Source organism: Cydia strobilella, chromosome 22 (genome assembly GCF_947568885.1).
Source record: "Cydia strobilella chromosome 22, ilCydStro3.1, whole genome shotgun sequence".
NCBI lineage: Eukaryota > Metazoa > Arthropoda > Insecta > Lepidoptera > Tortricidae > Cydia > Cydia strobilella.
The window spans coordinates 4,975,340-5,002,181 of NC_086062.1; the positions used below are offsets into that span (position 1 = coordinate 4,975,340).

At 37.9% G+C, this 26,842-nt stretch overlaps 1 protein-coding gene across 4 annotated transcripts in view; it reads right to left on the bottom strand.

The window, feature by feature from the left end:
- Positions 1-883: 883 nt before the first annotated feature.
- Positions 884-26,842, bottom strand: part of LOC134751384 (latrophilin Cirl) — a 442,038-nt gene continuing 416,079 nt past the window's right edge. For 2 of the 4 annotated variants that reach the window (XM_063686745.1, XM_063686743.1), the window contains 22 exons: positions 23,192-23,381; positions 20,814-20,920; positions 20,144-20,355; positions 19,457-19,613; positions 18,773-18,901; positions 17,155-17,296; positions 16,487-16,638; positions 15,898-16,017; positions 15,243-15,373; positions 14,576-14,735; positions 13,728-13,895; positions 13,478-13,600; positions 12,768-12,958; positions 12,368-12,495; positions 11,711-11,936; positions 11,212-11,377; positions 10,486-10,700; positions 10,018-10,115; positions 9,095-9,263; positions 8,512-8,709; positions 5,411-5,683; positions 884-3,053 (listed from right to left, as the gene is read on the bottom strand). In XM_063686745.1, coding sequence (XP_063542815.1) covers positions 2,208-3,053; positions 5,411-5,683; positions 8,512-8,709; positions 9,095-9,263; positions 10,018-10,115; positions 10,486-10,700; positions 11,212-11,377; positions 11,711-11,936; positions 12,368-12,495; positions 12,768-12,958; positions 13,478-13,600; positions 13,728-13,895; positions 14,576-14,735; positions 15,243-15,373; positions 15,898-16,017; positions 16,487-16,638; positions 17,155-17,296; positions 18,773-18,901; positions 19,457-19,613; positions 20,144-20,355; positions 20,814-20,920; positions 23,192-23,381 — 4,301 coding nt within the window. In that variant the 3' untranslated portion in view covers positions 884-2,207. The remainder of the gene's footprint in view (positions 3,054-5,410; positions 5,684-8,511; positions 8,710-9,094; positions 9,264-10,017; positions 10,116-10,485; positions 10,701-11,211; positions 11,378-11,710; positions 11,937-12,367; positions 12,496-12,767; positions 12,959-13,477; positions 13,601-13,727; positions 13,896-14,575; positions 14,736-15,242; positions 15,374-15,897; positions 16,018-16,486; positions 16,639-17,154; positions 17,297-18,772; positions 18,902-19,456; positions 19,614-20,143; positions 20,356-20,813; positions 20,921-23,191; positions 23,382-26,842) is intronic. The other 2 variants (XM_063686744.1, XM_063686746.1) reach the window with 2 other exon arrangements.

A 26,842-nucleotide genomic window follows, 5' to 3' on the forward strand; every position in this document is an offset into this window, starting at 1 on the left:
ATGCAACTAGCTAGCGAGCGCCTGCTTTACCCTGCGGCGTCTAGCGAGAGTGGTACCCAGAAATTAGGTGCGGTCGTATTACTTTGCCACTGTACACTCGCTCCTACAATACGGCTCAGAACTGTGGGGCCGCGCTGCCGAATGGGAGTGTGTCTTTCGCATGCAAAAGAGAGCCGTTCGAGCGATTGTGCAGGTGAGTCAGGGTACCTCTGCAAGACCCCACTTTAGACCTTAGGATACTTACTCTGCCCTCCATTGTAATATTCCAAGTAGCTACATAAGTGCGATGTCACCTTGATGAATACTGCGAACGAAACCTGCGAAATGCCCAAAAACTGGTAGGCGTGAAGCGGAGATTGGCAAAATCCGCAAAACTCATCCATGTAATGGGACCCGCAGTTTACAACCGTCTGCTAATTAAACCCTTGTAGTTTCGCCATATCCGTACGTATTATATTTTGTTGCCGATTCTTTGTCTAATTTTGATAAAAATAGATCTCTAAATTCTTCTATGCTTATTTTTATAAAATCAATACTTACGTTATACACAAAGGAACCTATTTTAACGTCTAAATGTGCCATTCAACCTGTTTTATTTTGCGTATATTTTAGTTGGCCCTTCTTTTAAACCACTAACATTTATTGAGCTATACGAGTATCTATTGTTTATTAATCAAAGATGGAAAGATTTACCACGATTATGAATAAGGAGTGAAAATTCCTGATAAAAAGCTTTAAACCCCCAAAACTTCAATGCATTTGACATTTTTAAAGACCTTCATCTACACTAGCGCTCCTAGCGGCGAAATTAAACGCGGTATCCCTCATTGTTTAGGTATACTTATAGAAAAGGTCTCTACATAGAAAAACAGAAACAATCATGTAATTTCCCTTGTGGACATCCTCTGAGAACAACCACTCTTTATTATATAAACTTTAAATTATTTACACATTTTTGTTTTTCCTACTTTACATTAATATACTCGTCAACGTTATTAAAATACAATCAAAACAAAAAATATAACAGAAATACACATGACGAAATGTACAAGTAGTGTATTTAAGAGTGGGCGAAGGTGGACTAGTATATAACCGAATAAAAAAAATACATCCCACTCTTTTCGTATTTTCCCAAAAAAAGTATTTTATAAATTTTGGCCTCGCTAAAATGATATAAATGTTACAATTAATATAATTACCTTGTTAAACAGTAGTAAAAAATGGCCAAACATTTATCAAATACTTTAGTCTAATATATTGCTTAATCGATCCAAAATATACAAGAAATCAAGAGTACAGTTAGTTACATTATTGTACTTGTATCAATTCTATGAAACAATTCCTTAACATTTAGTTTTACGGTAAAAATTAACAGTTTCATTCATGGCATTAAAATTAAATCTACTTATGTAGAAATAATATATTTTATTGTTATTTTTAAGTATTTTAACACTAAGTTCTAATGTACAGAAAAGTGCACAACATCGAGGTGGTGTCAGTCTATAATAGGTTGGATGGATTTTTAGAAATATTTTCGAAAAACTAAACATACAAAGCTGCAGTACCTACGTACAATTAATATCTGCCGGAGGATAACTTAATCATTAAAATTATATGTCACAAAAATAAGTTAAAACCATACTAATTATAAGTTATGGCAGTGAATTTTACATATTATTCGAAACAGCGAGCCCTAATCTAAAGCGTAAAAAAAGGAAACATCACAGATTTTCGTACCTACATAAATCTCGCAAACGTACTTAATGAAATGCCATGATTCGTAAAGAAAAGTCGACAGATAGAAATATTAAGGACACACTGGAAGTACTAAGAGCCTAGCACTAAACGCTAAGAGTCGTATATACAAAATTGCTATTTAAATCCGCCATATAAAGAAAATATGGTCGTAACACTGAACTTGAGCCGTTATCTTTAAATAGGATCACAGTGGAAAAAGTGATTTAAAGTTACGTTTACAATCTAACCGTCTATAAATATATGTTATTTTAAAGTCCGCATTATGGCAAGTTCCTACATAAATGCTATTTATGCACTAGATCTTTCTCTATACTACGTCCATAGAAAAAATCACCCACTATATCTGTACACTCACTCAGAGTCTATCACTAACACTGAAACATTCGTTCGAGATTGACACAGTCAGTTCCAATCTTTTCGTTCGATCACTGGGTTTTTTAACATGTTCCTTAGAAACTTGGTTGGGAGACAGTCCTCGGATTGCCTTGTTGTGGCTGGTAAACGTCGTAGGAACTGTGTGGCTCCAGATGGCAGACAACATTGTTTTCTCCATTCAGAACCGCTGCCAGAGCCCTCATATTATTCTCTTGTGGCTGATGATAAGCCGGATGCATCAGCCTTCCGCTCTCATACGCGTGTCTGGGATCGTACGCCCGCTCTATTGTATCCCATTTGCCATATTTCGCATAATGCTCCTGGTCATGGTGATGCCTTTCTCCCGGGCTGTATGAGATCAGTGGCCGGTGGTCTCCGTAGAATTTGGAGCTCGAAGACCCGTGGTGGCCCGGATTTTGTCTGCAGTTGTCCGGCCCGGAATTATCATCGGACATGTCCGACATTAGAGTCTCGTTCCTTTCGATTTCTTCATAGACGGGATCATCTTGGATGACGCGGAACTCTTGCTCGGATCCGCGTCTATATATTCTTCCTTGTTGGGAGGCTATTTCTGAATAGGTATGGTTAATATTTTGGCTACCGTGGTGATGGTGGTGTTTGCGTCTGTTCTCGTCCTTATAATGCTTGCGGAAGATCATTTCCTGGCTGCCGGGGGAGTGCTGGGACATGTAAACGTGCGGGTTTCTGAAGTCGTGGTTGTAGCTGCGGGTGGTGTTGTAGCCCTGGTGGTGGAGGGGGCTGTCCTCGTCCTTGTGGCGGGGGGAGGGGGGCGGGTGGAGGGCGGTGTCGCAGTCGTTGTAGGGGGAGTGGAGGTGGTTCTGCGCGGCGAGCTGCCGCGACAGCGTGTCGTGGTGCGGCAGAGTCGAGGTCCCGCTTGGGTGGTGCTTAGAAGAAGTGTTCTGTGGAGTAAATGCTGTTTTAGTATGATGTGGTTAGTTTTTAATGTCGCGATATAAGATTTTGATTAAAAATGCAATTAATGAAAAACGAACAAGTAATTACTAATGAAATGAATTAACGATACTTTAAGATAGTAATTGTTTGTTTATGAAAGTATCTTACAACTAGAAATGTTTATTTAATAAATTATCTAAACAGCTCAATGAAATGTGCATATTGTATGGTCTATGTACAATAAAATGTTAACACAAAGCAAGTTGGAAGGGTAAGTGAGTAAATAAACGGATGTATTGCTAGATATTCAATACTACTGCCTAAAAATAATTATTTAACATATTTATAACATAAGAATACAATCATAATCACAACTTACTCTTAAGTCAATTGGGAAGGCAGAACATCGTAAATACTGGTACCTACCTACTAAACGCACTAAAGGGTTTTACTATGGACTTTAAATGACCCCGTTTCTACAATATATGTATAGGTACCTACATTATTATTTAAATAAACGTCAAAAAAAACCAACCAATCAAATGAACTTCTTGTTAATCTTGCAATATTGGATTTTCTTGATGATGCAAAACATACTTTCGGGTCACATGATGGAATCCAGATTTTACAAAATATAAGTACAGTGCCAACAATTTAAACAATATTTCAATTTTAATAATTACCACAAGTTTGAAAATACAAATTTCACAACTTCAATTGCAATTTCATTCAGATCTGTATTCATTCTAATAACACATGATAATTATGAGGAAATCTTATAACCCATATGATCCCCGAATTAGTTTTTGGTATGAATTTTTTAAGGTTTTTGCAGTTTGTCTACAACGACCCAATCGACATATATGGGTGAATAATACAGAGGTTTGAGCCATCATAATTCCATGAAAGGGTGCTGTGCGATTATGCAGTGATGGGGGTTACTGAGGGGGGTGTATGTACAGGGTGAAACATGCAATGCCACTCAATGCTAGGTTAGTGCATGCACGACCCAAGGTAAGGTTTTGGTCTTGACACCTGAAAATATCGCGGCATAAGTAGTAAATAGTGACGATGTGTTTACCAAAGATAAATTTGATAAACAAAGTCTACGCATAACAATATTTTACCGACGCATAGTATAGGAACGCATCCGTCTTTCTTGCAGTCATATTTTAGAAAAGGTTAAATCAGGTGTTAAGTATTTTAACAGGATTTTAAATCTAATTATCTACATTATTTTAATGTCGTTATTTAGAAAAAAGACTAACTAATGCTAATAAGCAGCAAATGTAAAGAATCAAAGATAAGTGATGAATCTAGATTAGGCCATAATAGAAGCTACATTGGACATAATCGTATCATAAACAATAGTAAAACCTACTTTTCACCTTCAGAATTTTTTAATTGATCTAATCCATTATACAGAAAATGGATAAATTGAAAATAAAACTTACAGGAATATTATTACGGATACAAAATTTAAACTAAAAAACTACAAACTACGTAAGTACTACCATTTGTAGACAAGAAGAAGGGTGTTTACGATTTACTAAACCCTCATTGTTAATTAAAATCCACCAAATCAAAATAAATTTGTACTTCGCGAAAAATCGCATGTACTGATTTATTTACCTACTTAATTTAAAAATGCAGTTTAAATCAGCATTTTAAAGTAACTGTTTTCATATTATTAAATGTCTACGTGACTCAATTTTTTTTTGATAAAATGCATTTGTTTGCACTGGTAATATGTGATTCCGTCCTTAACAACCAACCACTGCCAATGTCAGATGAAAATGTGGAAGTAGGCCAATTTGAGACAGAGCTTTGAAAAAAAAATTGAAAGTTTAATTAGCTATGACGGTAGAGTTACAATGAAAAACACGAAATACATAATTCTATCATTCAGCTAACCTCGATAGTATTTTCTCATTGCTTATTGAATATCCAAGCCAAGAAATATTCGTTTGTTTTTAGGGTTCCGTACCCAAAGGGTAAAAACGGGACCCTATTACTAAGACTCCGCTGTCCGTCTGTCTGTCTGTCACCAGGCTGTATCTCATGAACTGTGATAGCTAGACAGTTGAAATTTTCACAGATGATGTATTTCTGTTGCCGCTATAACAACAAATACTAAAAACAGAATAATATAAATATTTAAATGGGGCTCCCATACAACAAACGTGATTTTTTGCTGTTTTTTTTCGAAACGATACGGAACCCTTCGTGTGCGAGTCGGACTCGCACTTGGCCGGTTTTTTTCATTAAGGCAACTAGCGATATTCTTCTATGTATAGGTATCTACAGGACCAAGACCTTACCAGACACAAATCACTCTAAAAGTGCTACACCCTCCCCTCACCTTCCACATGCTCCCGTTCTGCCATTCGTTCCCGACGGACGCGGCCATTTTGTTAGAAAAACAAGATGGCGACCGCGACCGAAGGTTCTGGTAATCGTTCGGCTCCATGTGCCGGTAGCTATGCATGGAGGCGATGCTTTGCGAGTGGGACGCCGAGTGCGGGATGGCGAGAGGCGTGGGGACGCGCGCGGGGCGGGTCTCCTCGCTCGGGACGTATATGGGGGCGGTGGGGCGGACGGTCCATCTTGCTGACTCCGGTTGGAGGTTGTAACTCTGTTTGTATGAGATATATACAATATACATGTAGGTGGACCGATTTCAACACGATCAAGTTTAAGGATATTTAGATTTTGTTTTTAATTTCATAAATGAATCGACTCGAATAATACATTCCATTGCCACATTGGATAGAGTGAGTCAGAATTTCTCTTGAAAAAGGGTTCCCGAGTTGTTCTAAACGAGACGCGTTTATATAAAGCTGGAATAGATTTCGGATCATAGGCACCGACTGTATCAATTTAATGTTGAAATAAGTCCACATAATAAATATATAAAGAAACATACTAATAATATCTTAAATCATAAAAAACCTTAGAAAGATAATATACTAAACGTGAAGTCCTTATATTAAAAATACTTAAGTAAAAGCATGGCGCAGTTTTTGATTTGTCTGAGAATCCAAAAAAAAAATTAGATATTGTACGAGAGACGAGAGTATTAAGCGAACATATGCATACGCATATTGAGAGATAGGATTTTCAATTCCATTACTAAACGTATCAAGATTATACTAGTGAAAGCTTTGTTAGTATAAATAACTTGATACTTTAGGAACCACCACACACCAAGAAAGGTTAACTTATAACTAAAAGAAGAAAAGTTTAGTTGAGTTAGTAGTCGTCTAAAGCGTTAGAGTATTTAGTTCTACAAAAAATAAAAATAAAGACTTACCTTTTCGCACGTTAGTTACACGTCAAAGGTTAACCAATATACACAAAACATTGAGCTGAACCAAATTAGTCACAACAAGCCAAAGTGGTGTTTGGTGGTTTTAAATTTGGAATAAATCCTATCTCTTATTCTATGCGTACACACCTGCTTGCTGGGCGTTTTGCCGATAGCCTTGAAACCTCCCGCTGCCAGCGTTTATAGGATTTCTTAGATGTGACATGGGGGCTGATTCTCTTTCAGGGATGTTATGTGCGAAATTAGCTCCTGTGGCGTTTAGAGTAGGGCCAAAATTGGATGAAGGCCCGAAGTTTTGGTTTTCGTTGGAATTTCTTCTATTTCTATGGGAGTGGTAGCTATGGGCGGCCGCGGCAGCGGCGAGGGAGGCAACGGCGGCGTTGTTGATAACGTTGTTGTTGTTGTGGTTGTTGTTGTTGACGACAACGTTTAGGTTGTTGATAACTAGGTTGTTGGTTGTCGACGCTGAGAGTGACGTGCTCGCTGAGCTCTGTTAGAACGTTAAGACTTTCAGTTGATTTATCAAATTAGTATTATAATAATATTGTGTTAATAATACCTTATTATAATTTGTTATTATAATATTCATTTATATAATTATAATTTCTTGTTTTTGATGTGTAGTGTAGTTTGTGTAACTCACTTAAATATAGGTACACATATAAATATACCTACATAATAATTTTATATATGCATGTATTAGTTTAGTTTATTATTGTACGCCCGAAATGGGCAAGCTGATGAACTTCTGTGATATTTATAAGACCTATGTATCAACACAGCTTGACAAAAAAGAAATCTTATCTTATCTTATATAAGTTTCCACCCGATTTTTAGTTTATTTTTAGTTTTTTAGTGACGTAAATGTGGGATGAACTTGAGTTTAATAATTACTATGTTCCCGTTTTTATACCTTTACCATTAAAATTAACATGCACATTGACATTATATTGTGGAGGAAAATGCCATTTGTACCGAAAAAAAATTGTAAGCAAAGTCGGGTTGTAATTATGTATAATAAAAAAAATCAGATGATTAACTGCATTTAAGAAACTAGCAAAGCTTTTGCACCAATAGCATAATCCAATTGATATTAAACTTCATGAGTTATTTTCTATAAATAATTATTCATATTTCTTCAGGTAATAATCAAAACTCATTAACTGTTACTATAGTTTCAGAACGGGAGCCGACGAGTAGCAATAAAAGTTAAGTTTTTTCCAGTTATAAGTCGACACAAAAGAAGCAACAGCCGACAGCATTATATCTAACAGTATTTTTTAATAATTAATGTACAATCAATTTTTAGGTTATTAAACGTGGCGTAGACTACGGCATCGTTTATCCGCTAGTTTGAATGTAAATTTTTATAAACTATAGAATACTCTAGACATTCTTAAGAGGTTATCATCGTACGAAGATTACTCGAAAGAGACTTTTAAGAGGTTATCCTCGTACGAATATTACCCTGTGTCGTCTCGCACGTGTTTCCCGGGTGGTGCTAAAGAGTAATCAACCTCGGCCGCTACACTGCTCTCAATGAGTCTCGGAGCCCATCACTAGATGTAGAAAATTTAGATGCTCACCAGATGCGAATTAGTACATAATGATTAGCGAGTGGATTAATTCTCTGGAGATTTATGATTTTTCTGTATATGTATAATATAATGCCATATACGATTAAATAAATAATCTTCGGATTGGTTGTACCTCGTTTTGCAGAAAATTGTTTCATAGAATGTAATGTTTCGCAGAATTTTCATTTCATAGAAAACATATTTTATAAACAACCTAACCTACTTTTCTGTTAGACCTAATGGGTTCTGTACGGACGGCGTTAATCAAACAACAGCTTCGATAAAGATTATGGCAGGATCGCCACGAGGATGGAAGTCGAGACGTATTGATGCAACCAGATTCTATATAAGACTACACTTTATTCATAAGATCATCGATTATATATCATTGGAATACACTTACATTAGCATCTATAAAGCACAGTTCTACACGATGACCTTTTAGCTGTACCTAAAAAAAGTTTTTTGATAAAAAAAAAGTTTCTATGAAATGAAAATTCTGCGAAACAATTTTCTGTGAAAAAAGCGGCCACCTCTCGTGGTCGACGGCAGCCTTACCGTAACATCCCTGGGGTCGACGGCGTCGTCGCTGGCGGCGGCGGCGGCGCTCTGGTGGTAGCGCCGGCTCTTGACGCTGCCTTGCCGGGTGTCGGGGCGCTCGCTGGAGGCGGTGGCGGGCGGCGCGGCGGGCGCCAGCACCAGGCAGCACGCCAGCCACGGGTGCCGGCGACCGAGGCGCGCACACTCCTTCTGGAACTGGAAGATGAACTTTGAGGTTACTATACATATACCGCACTCTAGGGGTGTCGTTAGCAAAAAACGAAGTTAAATTCAAATTTAAAATCTCTTTGCCGACTCAATATCGCGTTCATTGGACTGAAAGAGTTAAAAATTATATTATGTAATATCATGTAACCGTTTTTTCCTTTCTAAAACTACCGTTTAGATCACAAAACGCTTTGTGTGTATGTATGTATAAATTATTTATTGTACAGAACACAATTAACGTGGCACAGGATAGGCAGTACAAATTAGTCATTAAAGAATACCGACGTTAAGTAGGTACAAGACCCGGTTCAGATACAAGAGCCCAAAGGTCCATAATAGTCCATGTCAATAAAGATGGTAACAATATACTCACGATTTCATTCTGCAAACAGTGGAAGATGAAGATGAACAGCCCCTGCAGCGAGTTCAGGATCGTGAACGCGTAGGCCACGCCCACTGTCTGCTCGTTCAGGTACAGGAGCCCGAAGGTCCAAGTTAGTCCCAGCAGGAAGGCCAGGACTAGAGAACTGTTCAGCCATACTCTGAAACGTAAGGAAAATTCGTTACAGTCTAACCTTATAAATATAATAAAACTTAGCAACCTCTTACAAACCTTTGTTAAATGTTGTCTCTTTCTAATAAATAGAGATGTCAAAATGACGGATAGGGACAAACGATTATCAACGGTTTGTTAGATTCGACAGATGATCATTAATAACGACATAATAATTCGAGAAATTGGTAAAAGTAAGAAAAACAACTAGAAGAATATATTAACGACTGATATTGAATTGAAGATTATTTTGATTGAAAGACAATCGTTAAATATAGAAGTTGGTAGTATATCGATAAAGAAGAAGACTGTAATAGAGGTCATACATAGAAGCAGTAAGTCATAATCAAAATCGTGCTTAAGTCTAGTATTAGAGCAATTAATTCACTAACAGTGCACAACAACATGATTCAAGAACTTTTGGTTAGTTTATATGAAGGCAAAATGCTTTTGATTTTTACACAACTGACTACATACCTGTACCGCCTAAAAAGACAAAATTAGATAAATAAGTTACTTGTTAACACCAACTACTATCCAACAAATAATAAAAAAGCGGAAATACATCGTCAGGTGACAACCAAAACTCACTATATAATTACTACTAGTTCAGAGCCATAGTGAACCGTACAAGTAACAAAACAAGGTTGATTTTTGTTATTTTTTTTCTTATTAGATAGGTACTGAGTTTTGTTTGTCACCTGACGACATGTACATATTTTTGATTGAGAGGTACATTTTACCTTATTTTGTACAGCTTGGAGTTTTCTTTCGCCTTGATGGAGACGGTGGAGTGATGGCACATCATGTAAATCACCATGCTCAAGCATATCCAGTTGGCCTGAAAACATTTAAACAACAACATTAGAATGTGGATATATTCATAAAATTTTAGGGCACTAATCAAAACCCAGTTTAATAATGAGTCACGCATGCGCTAGACGACGAGAAAACAGAAAAGGCTTGTGGTATTAACAAGATGTGTTCCAAAAACACATTGTTAGTTGTCTCGTTTAATAGTTGAGAATAAAGTTGCTCTAATAGGCGAAAGGGTTTAGTCACACAATATTTTCGATGGTCATCACATCTTCCCGGGACGAAAGTTTTGTTCAAGAACTGGTCGTAGATTTGTGATAAAAATAAGTATACTGTAATTTACGTACGTAATTTTAAGAAAGATATCTTAGACACAGAATTGAGAAGAAACTCACCGTAAGCACTAAAGCCACAGGCCCAACAAAACTCATGACGAAGAGTCTATCAGTAGAAAGCCAGCAGTGCTGCGGCGTGCCGTAGCCGGCCGGGAATGCTGCAGCAGATGCCAGCACCACCAGAGCAGGTGCCAGGTACGCGCCCGCCATGTACCAGCGCGCGCGCGGCCGCTCCGGCTCGAACACTTCCACCAGCATGGCGTAGAGGTGGAACCCTGAAAGACAAGGGTTTACAAATGTAAGCTTCGGAAAAAAGTAGAAGGAAAACCTTCTGGTTTACTACAAAGGGAATTCTGGAAGAAAAGTATAGTTCTGGTCTTTACCAATAAAACCTGCGGAAAAGTTTGAAGTCAACTTGCTTGAAATCAACTATAAATCTGAAAGTCCGCAGAATGTTGGAATAAGCCTAATTGAGAAGTGTTACAGTCAACCTTTTAACAATGTCTTGTTAAGAGTGGTTTCACATTATAGACTTTCTGAATTCGGAAATATTTTGAAGAGTAATTATGGAAGCGAAAAACACCACCAAAATTCATCAGTACCAACAGAAAATAGTAGGTATATAGACGTTGACTTAATGCCTCATTTTTCAATTTCAGCAACGCAACTGAAACTCCATCATGCACATTATCTTACACACTGTCTTAGTAAAATAATACTTGGTCTTGAGTCTGGTCGATACCGCACATGAAGACTTCAACAATGTGGAAACAAAGAGGTTCTTACCTTCTAGAAACATCCAAGCGAAGGCAGCAAGGAAGAAGTAGTGGAGCAAACCAGCTATAATGCCACATAACACTCGGTCTTGCGTCTGGTCGATGCCGCACATGAACACCACCTCCGCAATGAGGAGACATGCGCAGAGGTTCTTGTGGATTAGCACTCGGTCAGACTGTGAAGAAAGAAAATAGGAAGTTAATAGATAACGGGCATTTTGTGGTGTTGAAAAATTTGAAGTTCATTGTGGAATATTGGGCTAAACAATCAAGGAAACAAGAGAACATGGATTTGAGTCAGTATAATCTATTATTAAATAAACCCAAGCAATTAATGTTTTTCCCATCTTAATTGCAAGGAATAACATACGTACTTATATTGTAAAGGGAGAGTTACCCAACCATCAGAAGTATTTTAGAGATTCAGCTTTCGGATTCTGATGTTCTTCCCCGCCCCGGCTTCAAAAGCTCTTGGAAAAACATAAATATAATATAAAATCGTGACTCACCTTCATATTTCTAAAGCACTGGAACACAATAATAGCGGCCAGCAAAGCCACAGCAGAGATAGCACAACCAATGAACGTAAGCAGCCTCAGAGCCATCTCATGCTTGGCACCGATGGAGACGCCGTGGACATCCATGAGAATGGCGAAGTTGGTGAGATGGGAGCAGGCGCAGCCGGTGTGGGTTGTGTTGGTCCACTCCACGTGGCAGCCTTCCGGGGACCAGCCACTGGAAGGAAAATTATTCAGTTAGTTGAACGTAAGTTATAGAACTACCTATTCTGTCAGAACTGCCTATGATCTCCATTATCAATCATGCTCTCAATACTGAGGATCGAGGCATACCTTAATATCATATACTTTTAGAGTTCTGTCATCAAGCTCCTGTCACTCGCTTCATGCAATTATTGTATAAATGCAGTAACTTGGGCACTCCTCAATCATTTCAATGGAAATGAATAGGTTTTCCTAGTCTTATTTGGGTTTAGACAAATATAATATCTTGGGTGAAACTGGTGAAAGTGGCCCTGTCGTTATTTGTCATCAAGCGATGAAGTAGCTTGAAAAATCCGAGGCATTTTGATGTTTTACGAAATATTTGCTGCATATCAGGAAACTTTAGTTAGAATATACTTGTCATGAATTGTAAAGCAAACTTACTGCAACGTGTAGTCCCAGAACACGCAGGCGGGGTTCGTAACGTTTTCAGTCTTCAGATGTTTCATTGTTAGTCGGACCATTTGAGATAGCTGGATGTGACGACCATTTCCAAGACTGGCTGATATGACCTGTAAAAGAAGAAGACGCGGTTAAAGCAACTGAAGTCCATTAGTGTTGGAAAGAAAATACGATACAATAACTCTTCATAATAACACCTAAATAAAAAAACAATACAGAAAGAAAACAGCAACAGAAGTAGAGGTAAACAACAGGCAAGTAAAGAAAAATAAGGAAAAAAAAGTGTTTTTGGCTTTATTTGTGTGAGAATGTGTCTAATCCTTATCAGTACTGTTACATTTCTTGAAGAGCGAACATATAACCAAAAGTTTTCATTGCTTACCTTAGAGTTCAAAACCCTGGTAACATTCCTCTTCTCCCGTTCAGAATTCATACTGGTGGCAGACGAGGCGGACGCATCGGAGAGGAAACTGCTGTACGGCGCAGTCTTGACGCCGAAGGTGGGCGGCAGGATCTCCTCCAGCCGGTCGAACGCGAAGAACACTATGCGGACCAGGTCGTTTTGGCGGTTGTCTGAAGTAAAAATTACATTATTAATGATGATGGTCTTCTAAGGCAAATCCGTAGACGGCGACACCCGGAAAAAATCAGTTATACGGTATTTTTTTTAATTTATAACTTTTTTTGTCACAGTTCCGGCATCATAAATGGGAAACTGCTAGCGAGTGGTGGTTATTCGTCTTATGGCAAGTTCATGTGATCCTATTAATATGTTTAATCTCCCATCATTGTATTCCAGCCGTGCTTTACGGACGATAAATGAATCATTTTATGAGGGACATGAGAGTATTGACAGGCAGAGAAAATCAGCATTATAATCACCATCACTATTATTGTCACCATCATCATATCAGTGCCTTACCTCCCCATGTAACTCCACTTAGACGATCGTGCGACGACCTTATCGTGAACGAATCAGGCACCTATTTTAGGTCATCTTTCAGTTTAAGGTCGTCAATTAAGAACCTTTTTCTTCACCTTCCACCATCGGTTCTATTTCGACAACCTTATTTGTGCCTTTTAATTACTGACCTAGTAAAGCAGCTTTGGGTATGGTGATGGTATCCTCAGAAGCTTTCCACTGCTCCTGCGCGATGACCGACGGAAACGTCTCGTCTTCCACATTCTTTACTTCTAGAACACGCACGGAAAGACCTGGAAAAGAGGAGTATTTGAAAACACTGAAAAGTCTAATAAAATTGTATGTGTTGCTGCAACATACCCATTTTTGAATATTTCTAAAGATCTTCTCAACATGTGATAACTACATTGAAAAACTTACAGATATTCTTAACGATCTGCAGTATAGTCTTCTCCTTGGTGACGGCGTCAGCCAATAGGAATGCGTTCTCTTCAAGCTGTGTGAGCAGTGCGCTTGCGACTCGGTTCTGTGCATCGGCGCTCAGGTCCGCCCAGGATGATCGCTGACTTTCTTCCAAAAGGTTTGATCCTGAAATAATATGAACAATTAACAATTTGACCGCTAAAGACGTCAACAGACGAGCGCGGCCAATCTTAATCTTCGTGCCTTCCGGCAAGTTTCACGATGACGCGCCGCACACGACATGCGTGACGTTCAAAGGGTACCTACTTACCTGTACCTGTACCTACAAATCAACTTCAATAGGGAATATTACGCGAAACTGCGCCACCACAATCTGAGGGTCTATCGCGAAACAAGAAAAAATTGCAGATAGCGAAATTTCGGACTCGCGTTTCCCGGTAGGTCCTCTGTAAACAAGCCGCCTTGTTGCATCAACAATGTCATATTTTAATATCTCTGAAAACTTGTCAAAAACCTGTTAAAGGTACAGTATGTATAAGTTACTCTATGGTTTACTAAAAAGGCTAGTGCTGCACTGGTGGCAGAACATTGCAGTAATATCCCCTATTGGGGAATTGTCTAGAATTTAGACATAAATACAGACTTTTGCTGTTCTAAAGAGTAACCTTCAATATTTTTCTGCTAAAAGATTAAAGCCCTAAATCAACGGACTGAATACACATTTCATAAAAAAATATGTCGTCGAACAAATTGGAAAGGGGCCAAAACAATATCTTTATTATCGTATTCTAGGCGAATTCTCGTAGCTTTAGGCAAAATATCTTAGTTTAGAGAAACCAACTTACCAGTCTTAATAACTCCCAGTAGCATGTCAGTTACGATGGCCTCTCTCTGCTTCGGGTCTGGGAATGTCTGCACGTTCTGCGACATGCGCTGTGCCAGCTTCTTCATGATGCTGGTGGTTGTCAGCATGTCTCCTCCGTATAGCGTCTTCGATGATGTCACCTGGTTTGGAAAATGTTTTGTTATATTTATTGAAATGGTTTTTTTTTATGGCAGACAGATGACGATTACCTTAGCATACATACACAATCTTTATGTTAGAACAACATTTATGAAAAATATAGTTTCCGCTTTCAAATCTGATGCTACTGTAGTTGTAGTTTTATTAGGAAGTTATTAGGTATTATAAGACAACATTCACTATTTAGCTTCCTCTTTTTCTATTTAGATATTTTGTTTAATACGGATGATATAGTCATCGACTCATTATGAGATCAAATTTGTATGTATATATACATTTTAATAAAATAGGTAATGCAGCATGCTTGTTGGCGACGGAGTTACACCAGATCTCCAAACAGCTACAGGTGGCAATGCCACAGGGTCTTCATCAGGCTGAAGATCACAACAGGTAGACAAGCCTATTATGCTTCTAGCGAAGTCGCGATCTTCAGCAGTGTGAGAGAGGCACTAGAAAAATGTAGAGTAATTAATACTCAGTTAAGTTACCTGTGCCAAGTCATTGCTGATGCTGAGCAGGGATTCTCCCTCCCTGACTCGGGCCTCGAGGCTGTTCAGCCACACGGACCGGCACTCGCTCAGGTCGGGGGTAGGGCCGTGCCATTCTGGCATGGCATCCGCTGTAACAATATTATAAAAAAAGTTAACTTTCCAGTTAGTTAATATCATTGTTACCTGAGTAAGGATTGATGATGGGTTCTCGGAGGGAAACATATTCGAGGGATATAATCGAGTGAAATTAAATCGAAAGTAAATAATAAATGAAGTGTGATAGTAAGTAATAAATGAAGTATTATAGACACGCCTTAAGTAATTTGGTTATTGGTTATAGTATCTTTTTCGGGCAGTTACTCATTTAGAGCAGAATTTGAGTTTTAAAACTGTTGGAACTCAGTGTATCCTTGCTTTGCCTTGCCTTTTGTTTACTTCTGTAATTATATATTATGTGTGTTTCCTTGTAAATTTATTTTGAGCTTGTGCAATAAAGAGGATTGGTATTGTATTTTGTATTTGTATTGTATTCTTAGTTGGCGCTGTTCACCAAGTTTCAAAGTTAGTCTAATTTAAGGCTAGAAGACTGGCCCTGAGATATTAAGCCATTAGGCTAGATTTACATGATTTGAGTAATACTGCCAAAACTCACAGTATCCTTCAGCGCTGGTCATCAAGGTCCCAAGGGACTCCAGGTTCAGACTAGATGCTTGCGCATCCGGCAGGTTAGCGCGGTAGTCGATCATGTGTTCAGGAGAATCACCATCTCGTCCTGCAACATTAGTATTTTAGTATTAACAAAATTTCTTTAACCCGTAATAGGGATTTTAGTTGGTTCTTATGTGATTTAATTAAAAAAAATCGAAGATCTTATGCCTGTACTTGAAGATTAGAGGCTAGATGTGTTTTTGCAAACAATCAAATAATCGGTAAGGACAAGTGCGTCCATAGGGTCCGTCATCTCTAGATACAATTATTCACAAGGGCTAAAGGTCCTTCTACCATGATCAACCTTAGCTTTTTTACTTGAGAATAGTGCGACCACTTGCTCAGACCGATCTGATTAATCTCTAGTCATTAATCTCTAGTATGGATTGGTCAAGTGAGTTTCGGTTTGATGTAAATAATTTTATGACACATCAACACACATATATATATACATATGTTTATATTTTATGGCACTTTGATAAATGGGCGTTGTTATAATTAAATTTTTGTCAGGGAATTTAAGACTATTTTACCTTTAAGAAGCGATTCGGAGCCAAGTCTTTTCATCAGCTGAAGCCTGTCATTAGGCTCCAAGCCTAAATCGTGATAGTTCTCTCCGGATGGCAAACTAGCGCCACGCCGCTTCGGACGTTCTTCCTCGGGATAGTGTAGGGGGAAGGTGCATCTGAAGAAAAAATGTTTTTAATGATATTGGTGGCTTAATCTAGTCCCCCCAGAAAACTTTTAAGCCTGAGGAAATAACTATATGTGATAATGGGAAAATAATCAGTCTGCAATTTCAGATAGGAATGTTTATTGAACTGGTCAGGCTAATTGGTAATTTTGGAAAACTAGAGCCACAATTGTACCCCGAAAAAGCCGCATGCGGCTGGTGACCCCCTCTTGGCCTACCCCTAAAGTAGTTAGTAGTGACGCTGCCTGCATTGTGCTTATTTGTTTGTGTAGCTAGGATATATTTGTTCCTAATATGGATGTTTCCTAGCTATGGTTGCTGATGTGTGACGTGTGTGTTTTTAGTCTAAATTGCATACTTACTTCCATCTAGCTAGGCCAGTGGCGCCGCTAGGGCAAGGTCGGACAGCGTAAGTGCCGACCAGCCAACTAGCGTCCATCTAATCTAATATAGAATTAAGTCATCTAATCTAATATAGACAATCTAAGTACATGTTTGGATACTTACTTCCACCTCGCGAGTCCAGTGGCTCCGCCAGGGCAAGGTTGGACGGCGTAAGTCCCGGCTAGCGTCCAGTTCCAATGTAAACCACGTGCGCTGACTTGGGGACAATATGACCTTCTACCTAGATTGGGTGTTGCACTTGTTGCTGAAACAGAAAACATTGATATTTGAGCCAAGGAACATGATTAAAAACGGACTTAGGTGTGGAAACGATTCGCTTTAAAAAAAGTAGTGAACTCATGTGAAGCCGATGGTCCTGGGTTCGAATCCCGGTAAGGGCATTTATTTCTGTGATGATCACAAATATTTGTTCCTGAGTCATGGGTGTTTCATACATATATATCTATATAAGTATGTAACTATGTATATCGTCGCCTAGCACCCATAGTACTAAGCTTATTGCTTAGTTTGGGGCTAGATTGATCTGTGGAAGATGTCCCCAAATATTTATTTTATTTATTATTTTCTATGTTTAATATTCCCAATGAAATCTGTATCCTAGTCCGTGCATAACACCAATTGTACCTATCGCTTTACAAATACAAGCACAAAGCTTTACATATGTAAAGCTTAGTCAATATAACTAACTCTATTTTGAAATGTCCACAGACCCAATCTGCATCTTATTTAAAGATTAGAAAAACGCAACTTTCTAATGCATACCTTTAACCTACTAAAGTACACTTAATTTCTAACAGCAACTTTAACTAACCATCAATGGACCCTATTACTTTGTAATAAAGTTTATAAATAGTGAACGATTCAGAGTAGCTCTCTCAATACCTTGTGAATCATTCATTAAACCGTTGACTCAGTCATATGTCATTCATACTGCACTCAAAGGGACCACTTAGCGTTCACTTTTACTTTGCTTGACTTTGCAAAGTCAACACATCGCCATAACACATTATGCTAAGCGTTGAGTGCATGTTTATCTTCTCTTGGAAACTTTTACAGAAGGCACGCGTAGGCTAAACGAGAGATTGTGACTGCCGATTTAAATGCCTTTAAATCTGGGGCAAAAGAACTGTAATTATTATCAGGACTATTTTTTTGTTGACGATTTTGAAGATTACTTATTTAAAGTTCGTTTAAGTTAACCTTGAACCGACTTGAACAGGACAAAGGAGGATGTGTCATTATGAACGTCTTATTTTCTTAGAAACTTGACTAGTATGTACTCGTAATCACATTTCTAACGTGTTTAGTCTGTATCCAAAGAATGAGTACTTAGTACATATGTAAATATAGCTCTAAATTTGACCATAATTTAGGTTAGTTATAAGGTTAAATGTGGAAAAGCGTCTATAAGTGGAAGGCCCTTAGTGCACGCTGCTCACATCACTTGTGAGCCCGACGCCACGCTGCAAGCCCCACCGAACGCTCCGCTTAGAACGTCCACTCAGGCCGTACACTAAGGCAATAACGTTTACAAGCTCTTTCGTCGCTTTTAAGCGTTTGTAAACATATTCCATTTACAAAAGGTCGATAGAACAAAACACGTAAAGCTTTTCCTTTCTGACGGTTTTTGAGCCACGTACGTATACAAATACGAGAGTTTTAGCCCTGTGACGGTCTTCCCTGCAATAAATATTGACCTTAAGTTTACGTGGATACTTACAATATCTCTTTCCAAACTGATCATCAAGGTCTGTGTCTGGAGCAGGGTTTTCTTTCGGCGGAACGTGGAGTGCCGGCGTAGAGTCAGAATCTTCGTTGACCGGCCATGGTCGATTTTCTTCTGTCACTACTGTTAAAACAAATGTAAATATTATATTAGTAACTCGATGGCTTTCCAGATTCTTAACCTTCTTAGAGCAAGTTTATGAATCGCACTTAAACTATCGTGAGACATATTTCAAAATATTTATCAGTACGGTTTTTACTCACTATTATTTTTAGTCGCTTTTGGCGACATGATTCGGATTCTTTGGAAAATAATAGTGAGTAAAAACCGTACTGATAAATATTTTGAAATTTATGAATCTTTAGAAAAATATCTAAAAGTTTCTTAAAGTACTTAATGCTGTTACAGTACTTAATGATAAAGAACCGAGAACTGCTGCCTTGAATATTCTTAACAATACTGCTGTTACGATCCTTTACACAGGGGCGCGGGGCCGATGCGCCGCGCTTCTTATAAAGTTATGATTGACTTTGATCTCACTGGCAGTCATTTAATCGACAAAAAAAAGTGCTGCAGTAGAAAAATATTTTATAAATCACAGCAAGTCCATAGTATTCTCTTCTTACCTAAAAATAAGCTAAGCTTTAAGTCTTTGTTTGATATTTTAACAACTCTTACCATCCTCTTCCTTATCCTTGCTGGGCTTGTCGTTCCTGGGCCTGTTCTCCGGCTCCACGACCTTCGGGACCTCCTCCTGAACCTCTGGCAGCGTCTCCTTGGGTGACTGCTGCGGCTCACGCTCTGATGACGAGTCCGGTTGTCGGGTCGTGGTCTTCTGGGGACAATTTATTGATAAGTAATTGTTCACTATAGGTTGACTGGTGATAAACAAATGACACTAGTTCACGGACAAAACAATACCACCTAGACCTTTAACAACACAGGTAAGATTAAAATTTTGATAGTAAATTTTAACCAGGACGCTGTGTTCCACTTAAAATATATTGCAGTAGTTTTTACTTTCCTTTTGATCTGGAATCGCACCTTCAAAGACCCTGCCTTTAAAGCCCTTAACGTCAGTGGAGCGATGACTGCTGTTCTTGTACCATTCGGTCTGTAGCATTTTTTTACTAGACATATGGATATTAGCGGGTCTGTAAAGTACTACATCTCACCAATAAAAATGTTTACCTCAGACGCAACATCTCCTAGCTTAACCTCCGGTGGAAACGTGATATGAGGCCTGAACGTCGGTGGTGTGATAACCGTTGGCTTCTTCCGTTTATTCTGTTGTGTTTGGACCGAACTTTTGGGCAGGGGAACTTTGTATGTACTACCAGACCTTAGGACCAGAATAAATCTCACCTTAGATGCAACATCTCCTAGCTTCACCTCTGGTGGCAAAGTGATATGAGGCCTGAACGTCGGTGGTGTGATGACTGTTGGCTTCTTCCTTTCGTTCTGTTGAGTTTGGACCGGACTCTTCGGCACTGGAGGGACTGTGGACCGCCATACTGTGGGCTGCGACGTAATCAGCCAGGGTGGGGATGGTCGGTTGGTCGTGCTTGTCGTTGATGCTGGAAAAACAAGGACATCGTGAAGATATGTTTGAATGTATTTTCAGTTTTAGAAAGATTGGCAATTTAACATCTGCGTAAGCTTAATCTACAATGCGCGAAGGAAACTTGACTTCACCTGCTGCAGGACACTCTAACATTTCTAACATATTGCGTAGTAAAAAAAATGTCTAAGGACTATATATTTAACTTCTAAAGCAGTATTGTAATCACCTATTGTAAAAACTCCAATTGTAGTGGTTTAGAGGGCCTGCTCCACAACAAATATTGAAGTAGTGTTTATTATTGGCTTTCCGTACACCTCCGACTATGTCAACTTGACATGACTTTTGTAGGTTTAAATTAAGTCATTTAAAAAGTAGACCTACTGGCATCAGTATATTAGGAATATTCATAGCAATCTTATTTTTCAATATTTAATTTAGTACCTACCTATCAAAACCTTAAAATGTTCTTACCGGGTACACATTGGTAATGCGCTTCCAGATACTTGAGCGTGTTGGGGCACGGGTCGCCGAACATGCTCGTGCTCGCCAGTATACTGCAGTTTTGGTGCATACTACATCTGTAAAGGGATAAAAATAGGTTAAAATTATTCTTTGAGGATCTAGTATACATTCTTCAAAAAAAAAAAAAATGAATGCTTCTATATGTCTGATAACTTCTATGAAGGTATAACCTCCAACAGTATTCATTAAAAAAATCGACTCGGAATATACATGGATTCCTTTCTCACTCAACGTCATTTTAAGTTTGTAGGGAAACTCTTAAAACATTCTATACTAAATGAAAGCTGACAAAGTTGCAAATCGAGAAATGAAAAAGTTTTAGTCTATCAGTGGTTAAATCGGAAAAATTACTAGTTTCCTGAGAATGTACGTAACATTGATCAAATTCTCTTTGTAGTAGTTTCCTCTATCAATCGATGTCTTCTAGAGTTCTTGATGTTATTAATTTTAGCATTTTTATATCAACGTGAAATTTACTTCTAGAATTCCCGTATATTTTTACTTACTGGTCAAGTGGTCAGCATTCGATGGAAATACTTAAGAAACCATATTACTTTTTATTTAATTTACCGGAGGTTTCTGCAACGTTATCTCAAAATCGACAACCATGAAACAATGTCGACACGACGAGTACTAAAGAGTTACATTTGGTTGATCATATTTACAGTCAGCAAATACTGTCGCATGACGTTACCAAAATGTTTATCCTTGTTGCCTTTCCACAAAAAATCCGTACGTAAATCTGCCGCAAAATAAATCACGCATCCGGTATCTCGGTCACGTCATATCATTAAAAAGTCAGTAGCGTCCTACGCTCGCGGATTTTTCTAAACATTTCAATTTTTAAGCACCGTTTGCCCTTGTTTACGTTAGCCACCAATTCGCCCGTCATTTGCATGGCACCACGCATGTCTTTATTGCCAATCTCGCTGGTAACCCAATAAACTTGCAGCGGGGATTTCATTTTGGGCAATTTTCGCAGTTTCCGGTTGACGGGACGCTGGGCTAATGGCGAGTGCTGATGAGACACAAATTGGGGCGTTTCTGATATTAAACGGTTTGAAAGTGTGTCACGTGTGAAGATTGGAGTTTGTCCGTCTTACTATTGATTTTATGGGGAACGCATGTGTGCTCACTACATAATACATATAATCGTATTGGTATAACGCAAAGAGAAAATGAAATTTTGTACACCTAAACTCTAGACCCACACACACACACACAGAGATGTAAGTTTTACGCAGTTAATATAATTATTACAGGACTGATAATCAGATCAACCTTGATCTATGTTTTTGAGTATGCAATACATTGTAATTTGGTTATTTGAATACCGTTTTAATTACGTACATACGTGGGATAAGGGCAGGAAGAAGAGAAGAGAGAGAGAATACCGTTTTAATTGGTTTGCGTTTAGTACCTGGTAGAGATTTTGGAATTGCCCAACGTTTACAATTTTCCCAATTCGTATTAACAGATTATCAAATTCAAGAGTTACAGTTTTAGCAAAACCGTTTCAGATATTTTACACTACGATCTACTATTTGTGCCATTTTCAACCAAAAGGGTACCTATTGTCGGTTGTCAATAAGGCGCTATTTCCATATAGCTTTAATTCGAAATCAACCTTATCGACAAGCGACAATGTGGTACTTTTTGGTTGAAAACGTCACATTTTTTATCCTCCCTACAGTTTTCGTTTCAAAACAAAGCATCCAATTTTCTCTGTACCCCTGATGTATCGTAACTACTGAACCGATACTGACAAATGTAGTGTAAGCAATCATTAGAATATGGTGGGGTGAATATAGCAGAATAAAACAATATGGTGTGAAATTTCAACGCACACTTCCCCTTTCATGCGCTGTATAATATTTGTAGCGATAACAAGTAGCTATGTAAATATCTAGGCAAACACGACCGATCTTAATACTATTTTGAACATGGTGGGACTGAGGCACTGAGATATTGGTAGAAAACTTATAGTTACTTATAGTAGAAATGAATTTGGCGCTATTTCTCAAAAATATTAAGTACAAATAAGTGTAAGCAACAATATAGGATTTTAAATATGACAATGCGTTCATTCGAGTGTGTAAATACGTTTTACGTAAATAAGTGTTGAAATTTAAATTTCTAGAGCAGTAGTAGCAGTGATTAAGAAATAGTACATAAGTAAAAATCATTGCATACTAATAATGCTGATGACGAACATGATGATGATGGGCATGATGACGATGGTCAGGATTATGATAACAATGATGTTGGTGATAACAACAAAGATAATGATAGTGACGATAATTAAGTAGAAAACAATAAACATTTACCTGCTATGTAAAACCCGTAAGCTCCTCGTAGACATGCAGTTGACGCTCCAGTCGGTGTTCCCATGGTCGTTGCAAATGGTGATGGAGAATCTGCCGTAGTTGGCTCTGATGAGATGGATGACTGAGCCTTCCCCGCAGCCAATCTTCAAGGTTTTGCCTTCACACGCGTACGCCGTTTCGTACCGAGGTTCTGTAAAGAAGAAACGACAAAATTATACAACGAGAACCGGAAAAATATTGACGATACCATTGAGGTTTTCATATCAATTATAAGTAGTGTCAAACATTTTTTAATTCTGTGTAATAGGGTTGGTAGAGCTATTTAAAATACGTACTTAAGGATTGATAATAACCCTCCCACTGTTAGCTACATTACCAGTTGTAGTTAAAAAGTTTGCCGGAAATGTCAGAAGGAACTTGGAAGATTGTAACGAAAATAGCAAACAGTGTCTGATTTCGTAAAGAAAATTTCCGTTGACACCTGATACAATCAGACAGACTAAATAATATGTGAATGAACTGTGTAAAGGTAAAAAGAAATTAAGTGATGAGATGACTAGTAAACTAAAGTTAGACTAAAGTATTTAAAAAAAATGTTGCACCGTCATCAAATAGATGGGAAAAAGGGCAAGGGGGGTGTGACTAGAATTATTTGGCTTCTTGGTATGATTTTTGCAAAAGCGATGTAAAATTCTCGAAGCAGCGATGTTGTAACCTAAGAGCGGTAATATAATCTTGTGGTTGCGGTTTTTATCTTGAAGACTTTGTTTTATACGGATAATCGCAGGCTTTTGATGTATCAGTGGGACGGTAGCAAGTTTTCTACAGTTTTTTACAAAAAATCGAAATGAGTTTCATTTAAACCATGCACCAGAGTTTATAAACAGGATTAATCTATACTGTCTTGTGATAAAACTCCTTATTTTAGTTTGACAATATTAATATTTTCTTTTAAATTAAGCGGCAAAAAACCTTAGATACCCAATGACTCTTAAATCAATTCTAATCTGACAACGATTTTTACTTCATTTCTTATTTATATCCAAAACAATCGATCTTATTGTTCTTTTGATCGATGATCACGTCTCACCGGATTACGCCCGCAATCATGCACCCTTATCTACCCTCAAATAATCCAATTAAACATCGAACATTGTTACTTTCAGAATCCATTTGCACGTCTGATATCAGCCGAGACAAAAGAAACTGTCGACTCAACGTTCTATAATCAACTTCTGAACGATTCATCAAATTGAGAAAACAAGTGACGAGTCGGAAATGTACATCATACATTGCCACTGCTCTATGCTTTTACAAAATTACCTACTCATATTTGGCGCGCACTGGATTCTTCTATAATAATCCTAGCTGTTACATCGTTTAGGAGTGAAAACAATGACGGATCAAAAACAAATGCACAGCGTATATCGGCAGTTCGCAATGAGTTTACAAAAATGAATGCTTATAATCGAAAAGCAATGGATGCGTTTGCAGACTCAGTTGCACCTTTCATAATCAGAGATAGGGTGCATATTGTAAGATTTCGTAATTAATCTGGTCAAATTAATGACGGCACTGACAGACCGTTTACGTGTTTTTGCAACGTCATAACTCGTAATAGGCGAGGGTCTGCACAGATTAGGTACCTACGTTTTACAATTTATTTCAGTCGAGATCGTTACGGGGATGGGCAGAGCGATCTATTCGAGTGTGAAATTTCAGATATATACTCGATGCGACTTGTGATATCCATATCGCAGCATGTTCATCGGAGCATTCACGTTGTTAATATAAGACTAGTCAAACGTAATTTTAACAGTTCCTTTATTACTGACATTTATTATCAACTTGCAATTCTATAAATAATTATCTGACTGTAAATACTGCTATAGACACCGTCACGCGAGAGCTAGTTAAAGTCATATTTATATGGTTACACATAAAACAAAATATAAATAGCAGGAAATAATTATTATTTCAATTTTACAACGCCGTTGTTTAGTACACTGCAAATATCTTTCTAATCACAGTAAAACGGCATATTGCTCTAAGACACTTATGGCACCTACAGCCTTATAACCTTAGAGTTAATACAATTTCCATAAACACCTATCGTAATAGACGCTCCATTGAGATGATAAAACGAAAATTGGACCTTTTACGACTCGCGTTTAAATTCAAATTTGTATGTGACGGAATTTCGCAAAACGCGCGCTGTGGCTACATACAACATTCAAGTCTGAAGTTTAAACTAAAAATATGTGAGCATATTTTTTTATATTAAAACAAATACTATTTGACTTAAGTACGACACCTGGGTTTGTTTTATTTTTGTACATACTTCTACGTTTATTATTTTTAAAGCCGTTTTAAAAAATAACATTAAATAAAATATTGCTAAAGATAAATAACCTAAATATAAATAAATACTATCTCCCGCTGTACCAGTGTATTCTGAGTAGGTACCTATTTTGACATACCAGCTATATTTAGCTATATGCACAGAATAAGTAATCGAATTTAAACTGTCGTGAGACATACTAACATTAACATGTCGCGCGAGTGACTAAAACAAGTGACTAAACTAAACCGTGAAATTATTTAATATTTAATACAGAATAAGTAATACAGGCACGATGTTTGTAAGGAATTATTTTTACATACAATGCATTACATACTGCATTTTTAACTCGAACGAACTATAAATACCATACAAAATAAGTACACATACACCCACCATTTTTCAAAATGGCCGTTCATGAAAATATCATTAATCAAACACCGTTTAATCCCGCCTAGCGATAATCCCCCAACTTGTAATTATAACTTTAAACATTGGGCGTGACTCGTAAACGGTACAATTGCGACAAAATTAAATTTCCCTGATTTAATTTAAGACAGGCTGACAGGTGGAAACTTCCCGGTTTGACATTTGAATAACAACAATAAAAGTTATTTGTCAGCATTTTCATTTCAAATATAATAATGTACTTTATAAAGTGCGTCCAACTCGAGAATTCAAGGAAAATTTAAGCTATGGAGTGGATAAGTAAAAGGAGGAAAATCCCTATATGTGAAAATTGTCCATCAAAAACAGGAAATAGGCGGCGCCACCATACACTGAAGAACCTAGATCATACACCTAGTATTTTATATACATAAATGTGCGTGCGACCGTGAGGGAAAGACAGAACATATGTAATGAGACAAAATTAAAAACACGTTTTAACATTCTTGACAACATACCAAAAACAATTAACCTACGTAATTTGGTTGGGTTATTTGTTGCCAATCCCTCATTTCATCTCTACATTATTATTACCTCTATGGTTCATGTCATAGAGTCTCCTATATATTACAATACTCTTTGGTCCCAGAGCCTACCTAGCGCCACCAGAGAAATTAGGAACTATTATTTACAGCTGAAGGTGGATGGACTGTGTGCAAGATGATATGAAACTATCGCAAGTGAATGATGAGATGACGGGTGACAGAGAGGTATGGAAGAAAAAGACATGCTGCGCCGACCCCAAGTGAATGGGACAAGGGCAAGCGAATGATGATTTACAGCTGAAAGCAGGTCACTTTTGCAACAGTTCTGCCATAGGAGATTGTCGTCCTTTCTATACCGATATTTAAGCGTTCTATGAA